Consider the following 15,206-nt stretch of genomic DNA (forward strand, 5'->3'; position numbering starts at 1 on the left):
AGAACGCCCTACAGGTATCGATGTATTATTACACAATCTAATTTATTGTCTGAAGATAAAAAATTCAATATCCATTCTTTGATCGACACTTGAGTTGGGGCGAAATGAACAATAATCATGAACCTACGATCAACACTCACTTGATCTGATAATAAAGATTTGTATTATGACTTGACTGAATAAACTCTACCCCTTTTTAAAGAAAACAAAACAAGAAACACGTAATAACTTTATTAGTATTATTATGTACTAAGTCAGAGGTAAATATTCTAATATATAATTTATATATCTACAGCAACACATTGGATACAAAATAATGTTAGGCGTAAAATAATATATATGCTTACATGCACTGTTATAATATGGATAAATTTGACATTTTTGAGACATTTACTTTCCGAAATAAAATTTATTTCAGATCAGTTATTTACATATTATTATATATTGCAATATAATTATTATACGAGAACATACCAAAAAATGCTTTAGATTTTTAAACATCTCACTTTAATCGAGCAGCTCACGTTGACTCTCATGATATATACAGTCGAACTTGGTTATTACGAGGAAGACGGGACCGACTGATTTTTTTCATTATACCAGAGAAAGGTTTTTTTTAAATCACCAATTAGGTACTAAATACTTAGACACTTACATAGTATCATAAAAATAAACTGATTCCAACACCCAGCGGCACGGGAAATAAGTTAGTCTCCCATTTGAATTTTATTACTTGGGTTCTTATTTCAAAAGTGATATTTTTAAACAATTGAAGAGTTTTTTCTCAGCTGTGGGCAATATTTTTGTTCGGTATGTCCGAGAAGCTCTTTATAAAAGTGAAGAAATTTATGGAGAAAACCATAAACTAAAACGTCAACTAATGTTTCCTCATTATATACGAGATCTCGCTATTTCCGTGATCGTTATTAACAAGTTTGACTGTATACTGTTACTGATGATTACAATGAAGGGTTGTTTTTTTTTTTATTAAAAAAAATGTATCTGTACTAACCGGTATAGTTAATATTAACATATTACAACAGAGATGAAGAACATTTTGGAGAAGGTAATATAGAAGTATAGGCCACCTGGTCCATGAAGAAGTATAGAAATGGAAAAAATAAGATTTTCAGGCGTTGCCTAGTATGTAGGTGAAATAATTCAATTAGACGAATCTCACCCGCATAAATAAAGGTTTCTGCTCTTTAACTTCACAAACATCAACATATGAAAGAATTTAAGGAAAATAGATGTTAAAATATGGGTAGAATGGTAAATGTTACAGTATGTAAAGTGGCCACTTAAGCCAGTCAATGACAGGTCATGAGCCCTGTAGATGCCTAGACTTCTATATTACCTTCTCTAAAATTTTCTTCATCTCTGTTGTAATATGTTAATATTAACAGCTTCCTAGGGAGTTGAATCCAGTCCTTATCAAAAAAAAATTGGACAAACTCAAAATATTGTTGGTATGATTAAAATAAACTCCAATACTTATCAGTTACAACACTACTACATACCTACGTAGGGGATCAATTTAAAACAGCTCGAGTTTAGTGTGATTATGTGTTTTATATTAATATATTGTATGAATTAACAGTTCAGGAATAAACTGGTAAATCCACCTTTTTGTCCCAATACAATAAAAGTAGGTGCTGGAAGTTTCTATTTAAGAAATTAAATGCTTGGGTGTTTCTCTTGTCTCAAAGCGGAAAGACAAGTTTTAACTAATATTTTGCAGGAAAAACAAACATCTGGCATGTGAAGAATTTTTAAAAATTCAAATTTTCAGATATAACACTAAAAATCATATACATACTTCCACTATTCTGAAAGTAATAATGAGCAAATGCAGTTTTTTATTACTAAGATTTTACTAGTCATTTTGATTTTAAGCTTTTAATGATTAACTACTGATTTCAACAATCTACTTCTCAATGTTCAGAAGTAAAATATAAGTATTATTATTAATAATAATTGATATGAAATTTTGAAAACAAAACATTAAAAATATTATATAGATTGATGTTGATGTAAAATTACCAACATACATTATATGAAAATCGTAGCTTAGCTAACAACGCCGCGCAAGTGGAAAAATAAAGGTTTTTACATTTGGATGCATTAGACAGAACTTTCTAAAGCGTGTCAAACCGCCAATGAGATTCTAGATTGTCTAGAATTTCAGTCAATTAACGATCGTAATTTAAAAAATCAGCGCGCAAATCCGTTTTCAGACAACACCGTTAAGTCTTCATTCTGTTTTACTGTGTTCACAATGGGTTTCTTATTTGGAATTGTTTAAAAAAATGTTAATTTTACAGATAAAAAGGTAAGTAATAGATTGAAATATAAGAGTTGTTAGGTTAAGTATATTTGATTAAGGAAAAATGTCATGTTTTCACTACTGCAATAAATAGATACGGGAGTTCCCCGGTTGCCTTATGAGCGAGAATAGCGATATTCTCAGGTCATCTCGTTCTCCTGACTTGAACGCACGCAACTTTTTTCTTTGAGGGTGGTTAAAGACAAAAGAGTTTTAAAGTAACCCCCCCGAGGACCATTTATTAAGAGCAAGGATTCGAGGGGAAGTGGCCGCAATATCGCCAGAAACGCTGCACAATCTTATGAGCAGCTTTGCAACGAGGCTTTCAATAATGTATACAACCAAATGGAGGGCAAATTTGGTACATTATTTTCAGAAAATGAATAATTGTGTTCTTATACAAATTTCCACTAGTGTAGATGATGTTTTCATCAATTATAATTCCTCTTCAATTCAATAAAATAAGCAGTTTTTTCATTGTCTTATAAAAATAACAAAAATTACTTGCAGCGTTGTTAGCTAAATGACAAAACGGAAATTACATATATATATCTTAAAAATCACATTGACAAATGCATTATTAAAAAACTTAATGTAACTAAGAAAGAACTAAGTCTCTCTTTGTAAAAATGACATATTTTATGAATTATTCTAATCTTTTGATACCTGCATAGTACTTCCGAGGGTAGATAAAAATTGCCAATCAAATAGATTACGTTAATTGCGAATAACAGCAGTTTTATTAAAACAGTTGGATTGGTACACATTTCCAAACATGGATTTTTCAGATTTTCAATGCAGACACTTTCTCTATAGGGTTGGCTACATAACAGACATAAATAGACTAGACGACTGTTGCTACTAAGTCAATAGGTGTGAAAGTGGCTTCTAACATGAAGTTCCTATAGTAGATGGAGGCACCTATCGTGGTATGGGTGGAGGAGGAGCTCCTGCTCCGACCATTGCTGCACTTGGACCTAAAAGGAACTGAAAAACAATTTACTGATTAGTATCACTCATTATACATATACACTAGAAACTCTTTTTACATGGCGGATACGTTCCACCAGTTCCGTATAAAAAAAATAAAGGATATTAAAAAATGAAAAATGGTGGATAGGTTTCTAAAAATGAAATTGTTTACTATTTAATGTACTTTAATTTTTTTCTTCATGGCATAAAATTCGTGACAAAGATTATTTCCTATCACTATCATATAATATTACATGTAAAGTAAAATAGCGATGTAGGGAGTTCCAATAAGAAATAAAATAATTATATTACTATTACGCATTGCTAAATTGATGTTCAAAAATTTTTTTAAACTAAATTTTTGTACCGCGTGATTGCAAAACAGTGTAAAAAGAGGTTGTGGTTTATTTTCAGCAGAAATTTAAAGAGTGTAAGCGACAAAATGTAAATTGTTCAAGAAAGGGAAAATAATTGTATTTTGCACCACAAGAGGCCCAACTAAAAAGTGTACGGTGAGAACATCCAGGCTTGAAAAAAATCACATTAAATTTTTGCATTCTCGCCGGGAATCGAACCTGGAACTTTCCATGTAAGAGCCAAGTATTCTAGCCATTACGCCACGGAGGTTAATTGTAAAAAAGATTGTACAATTAATATTGGTATTTATTATTTATATTTATATACAAATATGTATATGAAAAGAATATATTTCTAGTTATGTACTCAATTATGAACATCCCATATGAATAAACATAATAATAAATGAATGACTTTATAACCGCAATTAAAAATGTACAAAAAATAAGTATTTTGAGCTACTACTACTACTAAAGGGTTTCCCAAACTATGTTCTGCGGAACACCAGTATTCCACGGAGCCTGAACAGGTGTTCTTCAAAAAAATTGGAGTAATTCTATACGCAAAACAACTTTTTTGCAATATTTTCCCAAAACTGGTAAGAAAAATTCCTCGTTTCGTGATCCATTTTCCGTGACAAGCAAACTAGGCTTAGCACAAGTGATTGTGAAAATCTAATTGATTCAATCAGTGACTCTGATTTGAAACAAAAATACAAAGATTAATGATATCAGGATGAGTTTGTTAGAGTACACCAATGTGTTTTACTTCCGTTTTCTGCAACTTATTTTTGCAAAGTGGGATTTTCTAATTATGCCGCAACAAAGTCAAAGTGCAGAAACAATTCGATGCTACAAGAGATATATTTATTGCACCACAACAGGTCAGGAGATGCAACTAAAGTACAGAACACCAGGATTAAGAAAAATCACATTCAATCTTTGTGTTCTCACCGGAATCGAGCCCGGAACCTTCCGTGCACGAGTCTAGCGTCTTAACCACTTCACCACGGAGGCCGCCAAACATGTAAGAATTCAACTCACCAAGTGCTTGATATCAAAAAGACTTGCAATTCAAGAACTCAAAATCATACTGAGTCATCGAGAGTTTTATTCATTCATATTTTAATGTAAAATACTAAATAAATAATAAATGTTTTAATGACATTTTTTATTTTTTCTATTATGAATTACCCAACCTAAAAAATTAACTAAGTGTTCCGTTGCTGAAAAACTTAGGAAAACCCTGGGCTGGCACATTTTTAGCTGCGTTATTTGTAAGATGTGAAATTAATTTCTGTTGTAAATTTATTCAATATACCTGCTTTTGTTGACTTTTTTGCATTTCATCCATTTTCGCCCGCTCCAATTCAAATACAACAGGGGCAAATAACAGTACAGATGAAGTTGCTACAATAAACGATACCGTCCGGGAAAATGAATAAAAAGCTTTTATACCAGACCTGGAAGTATTAAACAAACATGAGTGCATATATCCAATAGATAAAAAAACTAAAATAATTTTCCACATTGTGGTATTTAAAATAAATTGAACAAAAATCAACAGATGTAAGACTGGAAGAAACACGAGTGCTCAAATTGTGTGGTGAATGTAACACAGTGTGTAAAGTTATCACATAAACTTGGTTATAAGTCAAGACTACTATATTTCCTGCTCAATACATATCTGACAATATATTAATGTACTATAATAGTATTTATCATACTCCTTACCAACTTTTAGTAACAAATAAATGAGTTGTGTTAACGAGACTTTGGGGGAACATTTCAGTGAGCCCCCATAATCGCTCTCCAAAAGTTTCATCAGGCTCCTGAAAAATCAAATTCACATATTTGGTATTTCTTGAATATCTTTTATTTTGCAATCCAATATGCAAGGTCGTATTTATTTAATTAATTAACATACAAAATATTGTACTGCCAGTTGATTTCATAAAAAGTAAAGTAATACTATACATAACACTTTAATGATATTACAAATATCCGGGTTTCATACTGTGTTGCGGGCCTTTTTATAATTATATATGACAAAAAAGAATTATTTTGATATGGCAATTGCAGTAATTACACATTTTTCTCAGATTTTACAGTATAAGGCCGGTGTCATCTTTTTTCTTTTTACGTTTTGTAACTTGAAAATTGCTATAAAATGCAGGATAATTTTCCTAAATACAGCTCTGCAATATGAGATGCTGAGAGCCGTGGGAGCTTCAACATATTATTATTTAATAGTCAAGGAATTACTAGTTTTTTTTTTCATACAACTATCTGAATAAATACATTGCATTACATCAATTTATTTGCAATTCATAATTTGCCACCCAACTAGACAAGAGCCTATTCTAAGGCAAACAAACTGTGAATTTCCTGGTTACAAAATTAATGGGACATACAGGTATTCAAGAAGAAAAATTATACTAGTCATTAAAAGAAGAAAGATAAAAATAAATTTTAATATTTGGTTCACCGTATAACCTAGAGTAAATCATAAACCTTTTTGTAGTTCATTGCAGCAACCACTTGGTTATATTGACCTTAAACATATTCATGGCTTTCAGAGAATCTCCAGCTGACTAATATGGCAAATCAAAAAATATAATACATAAGGATAACCCCCAAATTTAAATGGAGGCATTAGTAAATGAAGCTTGTGCAATCATCTGCTTCCTCATTTTGTTGCAAGCCGAAAAAGCTTAAGCGCCCGAAAATCATAAATAAGGGCTCAATTAAAAAACACATTATGACGCCATAGCAACTTGAGTCATATTTTTTCAAGCAATAAGAATTTATGTTCCTATTCTGCACTTTTTTAATGTTGACCAAAAATTATCACACCAACCACTAACTTTACAAGGCGGATTTATCTCAACACAATAATTTTTCCAGGATTTTTCTCACAAAACTGCATTCTCGATCGGCCCGGACAGAGAAAACCACCAATGTCCTTTAAAGTTTCCTCCAAGTTTAAAATAAATGAATATTTACATCATCATAAGATTCGCCCGGTGGATACAATCTCGCAACAGTGCCATCATTTTCTGCGGGGGGACTTACTACTTCCACGGTGGGAATGGGTGTAGGATTAACTTTTTTTTCTTTATTCTCCACTATATCCTGCAAACAAAATTGTTAATGTGATTAGTCTTAGTGACATTTGAGATAGAATAAACGGCATGCGTCTCTAATGTGGAAACTTTTAGAAAAATAAATATATTTGAATACAAAAATAAAATATATTGATACAGGGACAGATACATTTAACCTGTGAATTTGGCTTTCAGTCCGTAAAATTAGATAATCAAGATATCAGTGACAATTTGAACTTTGATTAAAAATTCGCCCTTGAAAACAAACATTAAATAGAAGATCAATTTCACCAAAAACTTGAGACATGAAACAACATCACGAAAGTTTACTTAAAATAAATCATATTTTATAGATACTAATGCAACTTACTCCTTTTATAGGTAAACCTGGTTCTTCAGGTTTACGCTCAGGGGTATCGTCTTTACTGCTATCATCGCCATATAGTGTAGATGATTCCATTCCACTATCTTGTTCAAAGTCATCGGATAAATCCATATAAGAGGTTTTTTTGTATACCGGCAGGTTATTTAGCAAATTTTGGTAATTAAAAGACACAGAGTACAAAGCCTCGTGCGCAACACCACATACCATAGACTATAGAACATAAATTATAAATGCATAAAATAAGAATAATAGAAAATTATAGATTCGTATAATTTTACCTTATACCCTAGCAGCTGGCTACATCTATCCTGTCGGTGACAGTGACTCGGATCGTCTATGGTTTACGTCAAAAATGACATTTCTGGCGCGATTTTTATTTTTCAAACCTTCTCAGATATTTTATGCTATTGCTCCTGTTTTATCGCTTCAATAATTATAACGATTATCATATATGATAAAAGATTAATAATCCTGCCAATAAAAAGCTTTTGAGGATAAGAAAATAAATGGGAAACCAATTATTTCGTATTGATACAGATCGTAGCATAAAGTACAAAAAAGTTGCCAACTGAACACTAAGAAAATTCCAATTTTAGTATCACGATTATTTTTTTAAATGTTGATAATAATAATTTAACCATAACCAGCATAACAAATAAAAGTAGTGCCAATCGTAAATTAAATTTATTACAATAGTATCAACGATAATGAGCGAAAGGTAAATTAGCCGCTGCAACCGCAACGGAAATAAGAACACCTGGGGGAAAAAAAGACATCCAAAAACATACTTGTTAAATCACCGTTGGATTTCTCCCGTGTCATTTCGCTTTTTCCAAAACTCAAATTACCGCATCAAAAATCATAAATCACTGAAAGAGCTTAATTCCCTACCGAAATATGCGGTCGACAAATTAATGACTTGAATAATGTTGTGATGTTTTTTTTTTTATATTGTTATTATATTTAACCTTAAAAATTAAATTCGATTTAAATTTGGAAGAGGTTTTCGTAAAAAAAAAAACATTTTATGCAGTTAAGTATTTAAATATTTGGACTTTCTAATGAGAAACGCAATGGCTTTGAACATTTGTAAACCGGTTTTTAAGTATTTTTGTCGGTGAGTATTGATTTAGGTATTCGGGTTATATTGTGCCAAGAAAACTATTATATCATAACATTTGTTCCCTAAAAGTCGGGTATTTTTATTTATATTGCAACATCTTTAGCAATCGACGTGACCTCCTTCACAGACAGTCATGGAGATCAAAAATAGAAAAAATAACCACAGACAATAATGTGCGTCAGTGATTCTAAAAGTTTTGACATTTCACACGACTGATGTTTTTTTGCAAGTTGACTGACTTTTTGGTTTTTCTTTTATCCTTTCATGAGTTAAAAATTCCGAATAGTGCGTCTCTCTTTGTTACAAATTCATGTTAGTGAGTACCAGCAAAATGGTTTATCCTCACATTAGCCCCCAAAGTAATAAGCAATCACAACCAATTATTATTACAAAATAAATGCTAAAAAACAAATCAATGGTCTTCATAAGCCATGTGATGCCTACAACAAAAAAAAAACATTTACCTTATTCTTTAGTTTCGAGCGAGTTAAGAGAAAAGAACAAGTTGGATCTAGTAAATTACAAATGAATGTCGAAGAAATTTTAGACTAAAAAATTAATCCTATATTATAATCTAATAATTCCATAATCTATATTCAGTATATGTCCATAGGTTACGAATGACACATTTATAAGAAAAACGTGAAGATTCATCAAATAATGTCAACGTTTAAAAAAGCATTGCAAGCACGTAATTTACGTACCAACTACCTTCTAGCAACGCTTTCCTTACCCCTTAGAGAGCGTTCAGAATCGTACTGGAGAGGTGCAAGAGGTTCACTAATTTGTTGTGTATTTTCCGAATCATTTGACTAGCGCCCCCACAAAAAATATGTCTTTTTAATAACTACATAAAAATGGTCTAATGAATATGTTCGTAGATACCTAAATGAATTGAAGTTTAAATTTTGTTTTATGAATTTGGAAATTACCGGGTTTTAAGTAAACAGAACATGTGTGCAGTGTAAATTTGAACAGCCTCTGCATGATGTCGATGAAAACTTGTAAAATGCAGTATAACATGAAAACTAAGTATAAGTTTGTTGTGTGCGTTTGCTAGTAAAAAACAGTTTTATGATTTTAACAGTAAACTTGCGCGTTCTCTTGGGTACTAACCCATTGTTCAAAGAGTTCAAATGGGGTCTTGCTCGATCCTAAACACCCCCGTAATTGTTCTTGCCATAGTTGACTTATTAGTTATAAGCCATATGTGTCTTTAAATCTCTTCGCATCTTCGAGAAGGCGTCCCAATCCTGCCCCCGCCCTCGTTGGTTTACAAGGGTACACAGCCCTCAGATAATTGTTTTAGGGTATTCTGCGATTCCCAAAGTATCCGAATATAAAAATGAATACCTTACACCCATTTTTTTAAATCAAATTTATCGCTTTTAATGCCGTCACTTCATAACCCTCTAATTTCCACCTTGCGCTTGACATATTATTATTCTTATAGCGCCAGTCATCAACCTATTAATACACATAGACGCACCCTTTTTGTAAAATATTTTTAAAAGTAGTGATACGAAAACGTACCCGTAGTTACTGAGTTTGTTAATTTATACCAGCGGTGCTATTCTGAACTGCTATCGTGGCCGTAGAAAACACTTTTATCTAGTGTATTTACATACAAAATACACGAAATAAAGGTGTTTTCTACGGCCGCGAGATCTTTTGGAATATCACCCCAGTGGTGGTATTCTAAATCTTCTCTACAGAGTGGTTAATTTAGGGATTTTTAATTTTAATGCGACGACACTTTGCTTCATATAATGGCCACACTGATGATTAAATGTCAAATTATGTATAAACTGTAAAACGGAAAACATAAACAACGAATATAGTTAGGACAATTCAATCTAATTAAGTGTTTTAGATAATACTTAAAGTCGCCATAATGTTATAAATTAAAATCATCATGTTTGATTTCAAGTGTTTATATTTATTTGACGTTTAATGATCAGTGTGGCCAAATAGGAAGCAAAGCGTAAACGCAGGCAAAAAATGAAAATCCCAAAATTAATCGCTCTCTACGGGGTAGAGGAGATTCAGAATTCCATCCCAGGGCCGCATTCAACGAGCATGCATATACGTACTAGCAAAAAATGGAGGATAGGTACTCATCATTAGTAGGTACATTAAAAAGTTTGTATTCGTATTTGGTGGATTTTACTCTAATTATTTTCTTAAATTTCTTATTTATTTATCTTGATCTGTCTTCATTAGAGAAACATACAATTGAGATGGACCTCATATGCATTTTCTAAATACTCATGCTATAAGTGATGTCCCGTCCCATCTCTGTTGCAATCAATTTCTTTTAATGTTCCCAACCATGTAAATATAAATAAATTATTATTATGTATTAAAATGTATTTGCCTAGCTGGAATGGGGTATGTACCCTTGTTAGCTGAGGAAAATTTTCAACCAAAAATGTATATACGATAAAATGTATAAAAAATAAAATAAAATAAAAATGTCACCAGAAGTCAAAATCAGCTATTTATTTAATCTTCTAAGAGCAACATTTGTTTTTATGACCCAATTTCCAAAATTTAAAAAATGTTTAGATAAGTCAATTCGTCTCATAACTTGGAATTCTTTGGATAGATCTTCCGGCTTTTCATAGACCTCTTTGCCACTAAAGTAGTGTGGGATGAAGATGGATTGGCATGGTTTAGCTCGAAGTTTTATATGTTTATCGTTATGAATATATTGTTTATCATTATTCTATTGCCCTTGTTTGTCTTTACGACATAGTTTTATGTTCTTTTATTCAGTTTCTTGTGTATATATTTCTTCATGTACGTAACTGTTGTAATTGGCTTAGGCCGTATACATAATAAATAAATAAATTAGTAATATCAACCCATTTACTTCTTTTCACTGGATTTTGGAGAGTGCAAAATAATATGATAATATTATTGTCACATTTATTTTATTTTAAAAACGTATTCCTATCATCTTGTAAGTAAGAAGAGCTTCGCAATCGCGCCGCTAGACCTAGTTTGACGTTTACTAAAACATTATTTATAATTTTAAGTTTTGTCAACCTACGCATGGACAAATATTTTCCAATGAAAAGTAACACGATCCCTTTTACAATGTTTATCCGAGAGGTTTTTACCCACTTTCATCACACAAGCAGGCATTTTGGTTTTGATCTTAAACGTCACTAACGACTAGATAGAGCATTTGGTCATCATTTTTGAGGACTCAAGGCCCGTTTATGTGTATTAATAGGTCGATTGTGCCAGTGAATAATTTATTCTTTTTTTGTTGATAAGAACATGTCCCCCTATTCTAAATAACATAATTTGGATAATATTTATGTTGCATGTTTATTTAATATACTTTACCAATTGTTTCTAAACATTTTCTTGTTTGACTTGCTTTTTGATACGAGTTTTTTATTGTTGGTATTCAGAATTTCACTTTGAGTTTGTGTAAAAAAATATTCTAATTAAAATTGATTATAAAGGATCAGTAAAAAGGGTGGATCACTTCTTGAAGTACCTATAAGTTTTATTTTATAATCAAATATTGCACGGTAAGTACGATAACTTGTGAATTAAATAGGGATTTTATTAATAAAATGAATACAACAACACAAATAATTAAAAACAAACAACACTTCTGAATACACATTTATAAATTACAAAAACAGCTGAATAGTGGGGGTGGAAAACATGTAACTGCTGACTGCGCATGAGCGCATGTCAGATGTCAGTCAAGTGGGCAAGTTGTCTCTTTTGCAGTTGGTTTTGGATGTCTCTAAATGTACGGCAGGATTGCGTGAAATCCTTTTCAAGTTCAAATATAAGTATCAACTATTCGGGTTTATTGATAAAGTGATAACGAGTTATACAATGAAATTGTTAACCTCTTAATTCATAAACATGAAGTAATAACTTGAAAAAAATGAACATTTCAGGTTAAAAACGAAGCCACCATTATTGTACTTATTACCTTATAAAATACGTACGATGTGATATCATATTATTCAATAGTATTTTGTAACTTCGCACAATTGTCGCAGTTAGTGGTCATAGTTTTAAATCACGAGATACTGCAGTATTTCGCCATATTAGTTCTTTGTGTGACGTTTTATGTTTGTTAAGTTGGTAACGAGTTAAGTGAGAGCGAATAGCGGATCGATTCTGCGATCAGCGCATTTACTGCGCACAGCTGACTGCTTTTTATCAAGGTATGCCTTTTTACTTGACCTTTTTTGAATGAATTGAATTTTGTGTTTACGCTAACGGTAAATGATTTATTCATTATAAAGAACACTGAAAATTTTAATGCTGGTTTTAGGTTGGGATTTAAAAAATAATCGCGATTGATATAGGCTTTCTTTTAATATTTTTTAAGACTAATAATTTTACAGTATAATGTTATGCACGTGTTACATTGTGTATATGTCACGATCTAACTATGTAAGGTATAAAATATAGTGATATTACGAACTTTTAAGCTTTTAAGGGGATATTAAAAAAATAAATGCATATTTTAAACCCCAATAGTCAACCACACTGTCAAACTTTATGTGAAATGAAAGTAAAAATACCCCCCACACCTATAATCTATTATTCGTTTTTTTAGTTAACATAAAATTACAGGTATATGGAAATGAGTAGATTTGTCAATTTTTTTATATGTGAACACACCGACGTAAACGAATGTACACGTATTATATTGTTACTTATGTGCGTTAGCCCATCGCTAACTAGTATAACAGCGTGTACTAAGTGGACAATATCCAGTCAAGGAGTTGAGTTAAAAAGTTGAGCTAAAATAATGAAAAAAAATCCACGAAATTGTTTCATCTTCTGGAAATCGCATCTAAGAATATCGATGTCAATATGTTATAATAAAATAATTATAGATTGCCGCATCCCTATTCCCCCCTATTTTAAAATTACGCGGGATCAACAAGCGCATGCGCAAATTAAGTTCGCAAGTGTCAGCGTGCACATATCAACCTTATTAATTTGAATTGTTTCTAAAAATCCTAGTACGAGCGAGTCTCAGGAAACGAGTAAGCTCGTAAATCTGATCTAGATTATTTATACAAATCGCTAATTAGGCCAGTATACAAACAAAGGCCGCTTTCACACTATTGTAAAAATTCACCCGGCCCGATAAAATAACATAGGTGGACATTAATATATATACATTGACATATTAATACACATATTCTACATATAATACGGATTTTTTTTGTCATGTTAGATAATATTTGATGTTTTAAAGATAATGTCCGTCAAATGTTCACCACGGCGTTGTTTAATCCGAGAGGTCCAATTTTCATTAGTTCTCTCATTAGATGAGCAAAGTAGCGTAAAAAAAATGACTACCCTGGCCACACTAACAAAATGTCCATTTTGTTTTCTTTGACAATCCGACAGGTGGAAAAATAATTCCATTTTTAAGTAATGCATTTGCTACTTACCCATGAAATGTGATCCCATCCTGTTTCTTTAAGATTCCAGCAGTATTTCTACACTTTAAAAAGACACAACACGGCATAGTTGAATTCAAATCGGAGTTGCGTACTGAGCAACGTCTACAAATAAACTAATGGGTCAAAACGTAAAACTACTCCTTTAAGAGTTGTTTAGTCGCCTTCTGTTTGATGCGCGTATCCGGTTTCTGGACTATTCTTAATTCAATGGCTGCAATGATAGGTAATACGTTTTTAAAATATAATAAATGTGAGCATATTATTTTTCATTTCCCAAAATCCAGCGTTAGAAATAAATGGGTCGAAATTATAAGGAGTTTAAGGAATTAATATGTTTGGTAGCCACCAAAAACGAATATTGACTGTAACATCCAAATACTAACTTTTTTTTTATCAAAAATTAGTACCCTCCAATTTTTGGTTTTTTAAGGAGTTCGCAATACAATGAATTAAAATTAATCGACGGTAATTTTGACGTTGAATCATTACGTATTAAGCTATTTAGTCATGAAAATTCGTTTCTATTGACCCTATCTGACGGATAATTATTCAAAATCGATATCTAAAATCCAAAGATAAAAGACTGCCACAACTCTATTGTAATCTGTCAAAAGTACCTTCTTATATTGTCTATGGGGACGTTTTCGTGTCACTTTAAAAAAAAATATTTTACTATATGGGGCGCGTCTTTATATAAATATGTCAATGTATATATGTGTGTGAATGGATTGACTTTTATGGTATAATCTTAGAGTATGTAAGGGTATAATAATTCAATTTTTAAAATTATTTCATTTATTGATTGGAAGGTAAACGCACGAACTATTACAACATGAGGCCGACTAATTTCCACTTGATTTAATTTAGCGAAATTTTCGCCCGTAAGTTGAAATTAAACAAAAAAAAATATATCCGTCCGCCCTAATTTTACCGGGCCGGTTGGATTAGCACGATACAAAACACTAAACATATAGGCAGGCACTTAAGCTAGGGTTTCCTAGGACAGCGGTCCCCGTATTTTAACGGCCGTAGTGAACGGTGATGCAGTGGACAGCCGTCGTAACGGTGACTAGAGTGTGGTTTCCTAGGAAAACGGTGTTATCAACACCATTTAACACCGTTTCCCTAGGAAACCACTCTCTAGTCGACGTTACGACGGCTGTCCACTGCATCACCGTTCACTACGGCCGTTAAAATACGGGCACCGCTCTCCTAGGAAACCCGAGCTTTAGGCAGGCCGTTACGGCGAAACAAATTATTTTTATCATAATATATTGCAACCGAGAGGGAATACATGTTTGAGAAGAGAATATGGAAGTCTAGGCATTTACCGGACTTAATTTGTCATTGGCTGTTTTAAGTGGCCACTTTAAACACTGCGTAATATTCACCATTCTGCCTATGTTTAAACATCCGCATTTCCTTAACTCTTACACCTGTTTACTAAACTATTTTTAGGCGTTGACTAGTGG

At 32.2% G+C, this 15,206-nt stretch overlaps 2 protein-coding genes across 2 annotated transcripts in view; one reads left to right on the plus strand and one right to left on the minus strand.

Moving 5' to 3' along the window:
• Positions 1-3,043: 3,043 nt before the first annotated feature.
• Positions 3,044-7,473, minus strand: LOC148285193 (uncharacterized). The gene is made up of 5 exons (XM_088229339.1): positions 7,132-7,473; positions 6,661-6,789; positions 5,389-5,486; positions 4,976-5,117; positions 3,044-3,313 (listed from the first exon to the last, which is right to left on the minus strand). The coding sequence occupies exons 1-5, from the start codon at positions 7,351-7,353 to the stop codon at positions 3,248-3,250; spliced, it is 657 nt and encodes a 218-aa protein (XP_088085465.1). The 5' UTR covers positions 7,354-7,473; the 3' UTR covers positions 3,044-3,247.
• Positions 7,474-11,967: 4,494 nt separating this feature from the next.
• Ip6k (Inositol hexakisphosphate kinase) overlaps positions 11,968-15,206 on the plus strand; it is a 154,590-nt gene continuing 151,351 nt past the window's right edge. The window contains exon 1 of the mRNA XM_088229297.1: positions 11,968-12,474. The gene's annotated coding sequence lies outside the window, so the exon portion shown is untranslated. The remainder of the gene's footprint in view (positions 12,475-15,206) is intronic.

The sequence above is a fragment of the Micrasema longulum genome, unplaced genomic scaffold, assembly GCF_059751315.1.
Source record: "Micrasema longulum isolate JH-2025_06_02 unplaced genomic scaffold, ASM5975131v1 h1tg000049l, whole genome shotgun sequence".
In the NCBI taxonomy this organism is placed as follows: domain Eukaryota; kingdom Metazoa; phylum Arthropoda; class Insecta; order Trichoptera; family Brachycentridae; genus Micrasema; species Micrasema longulum.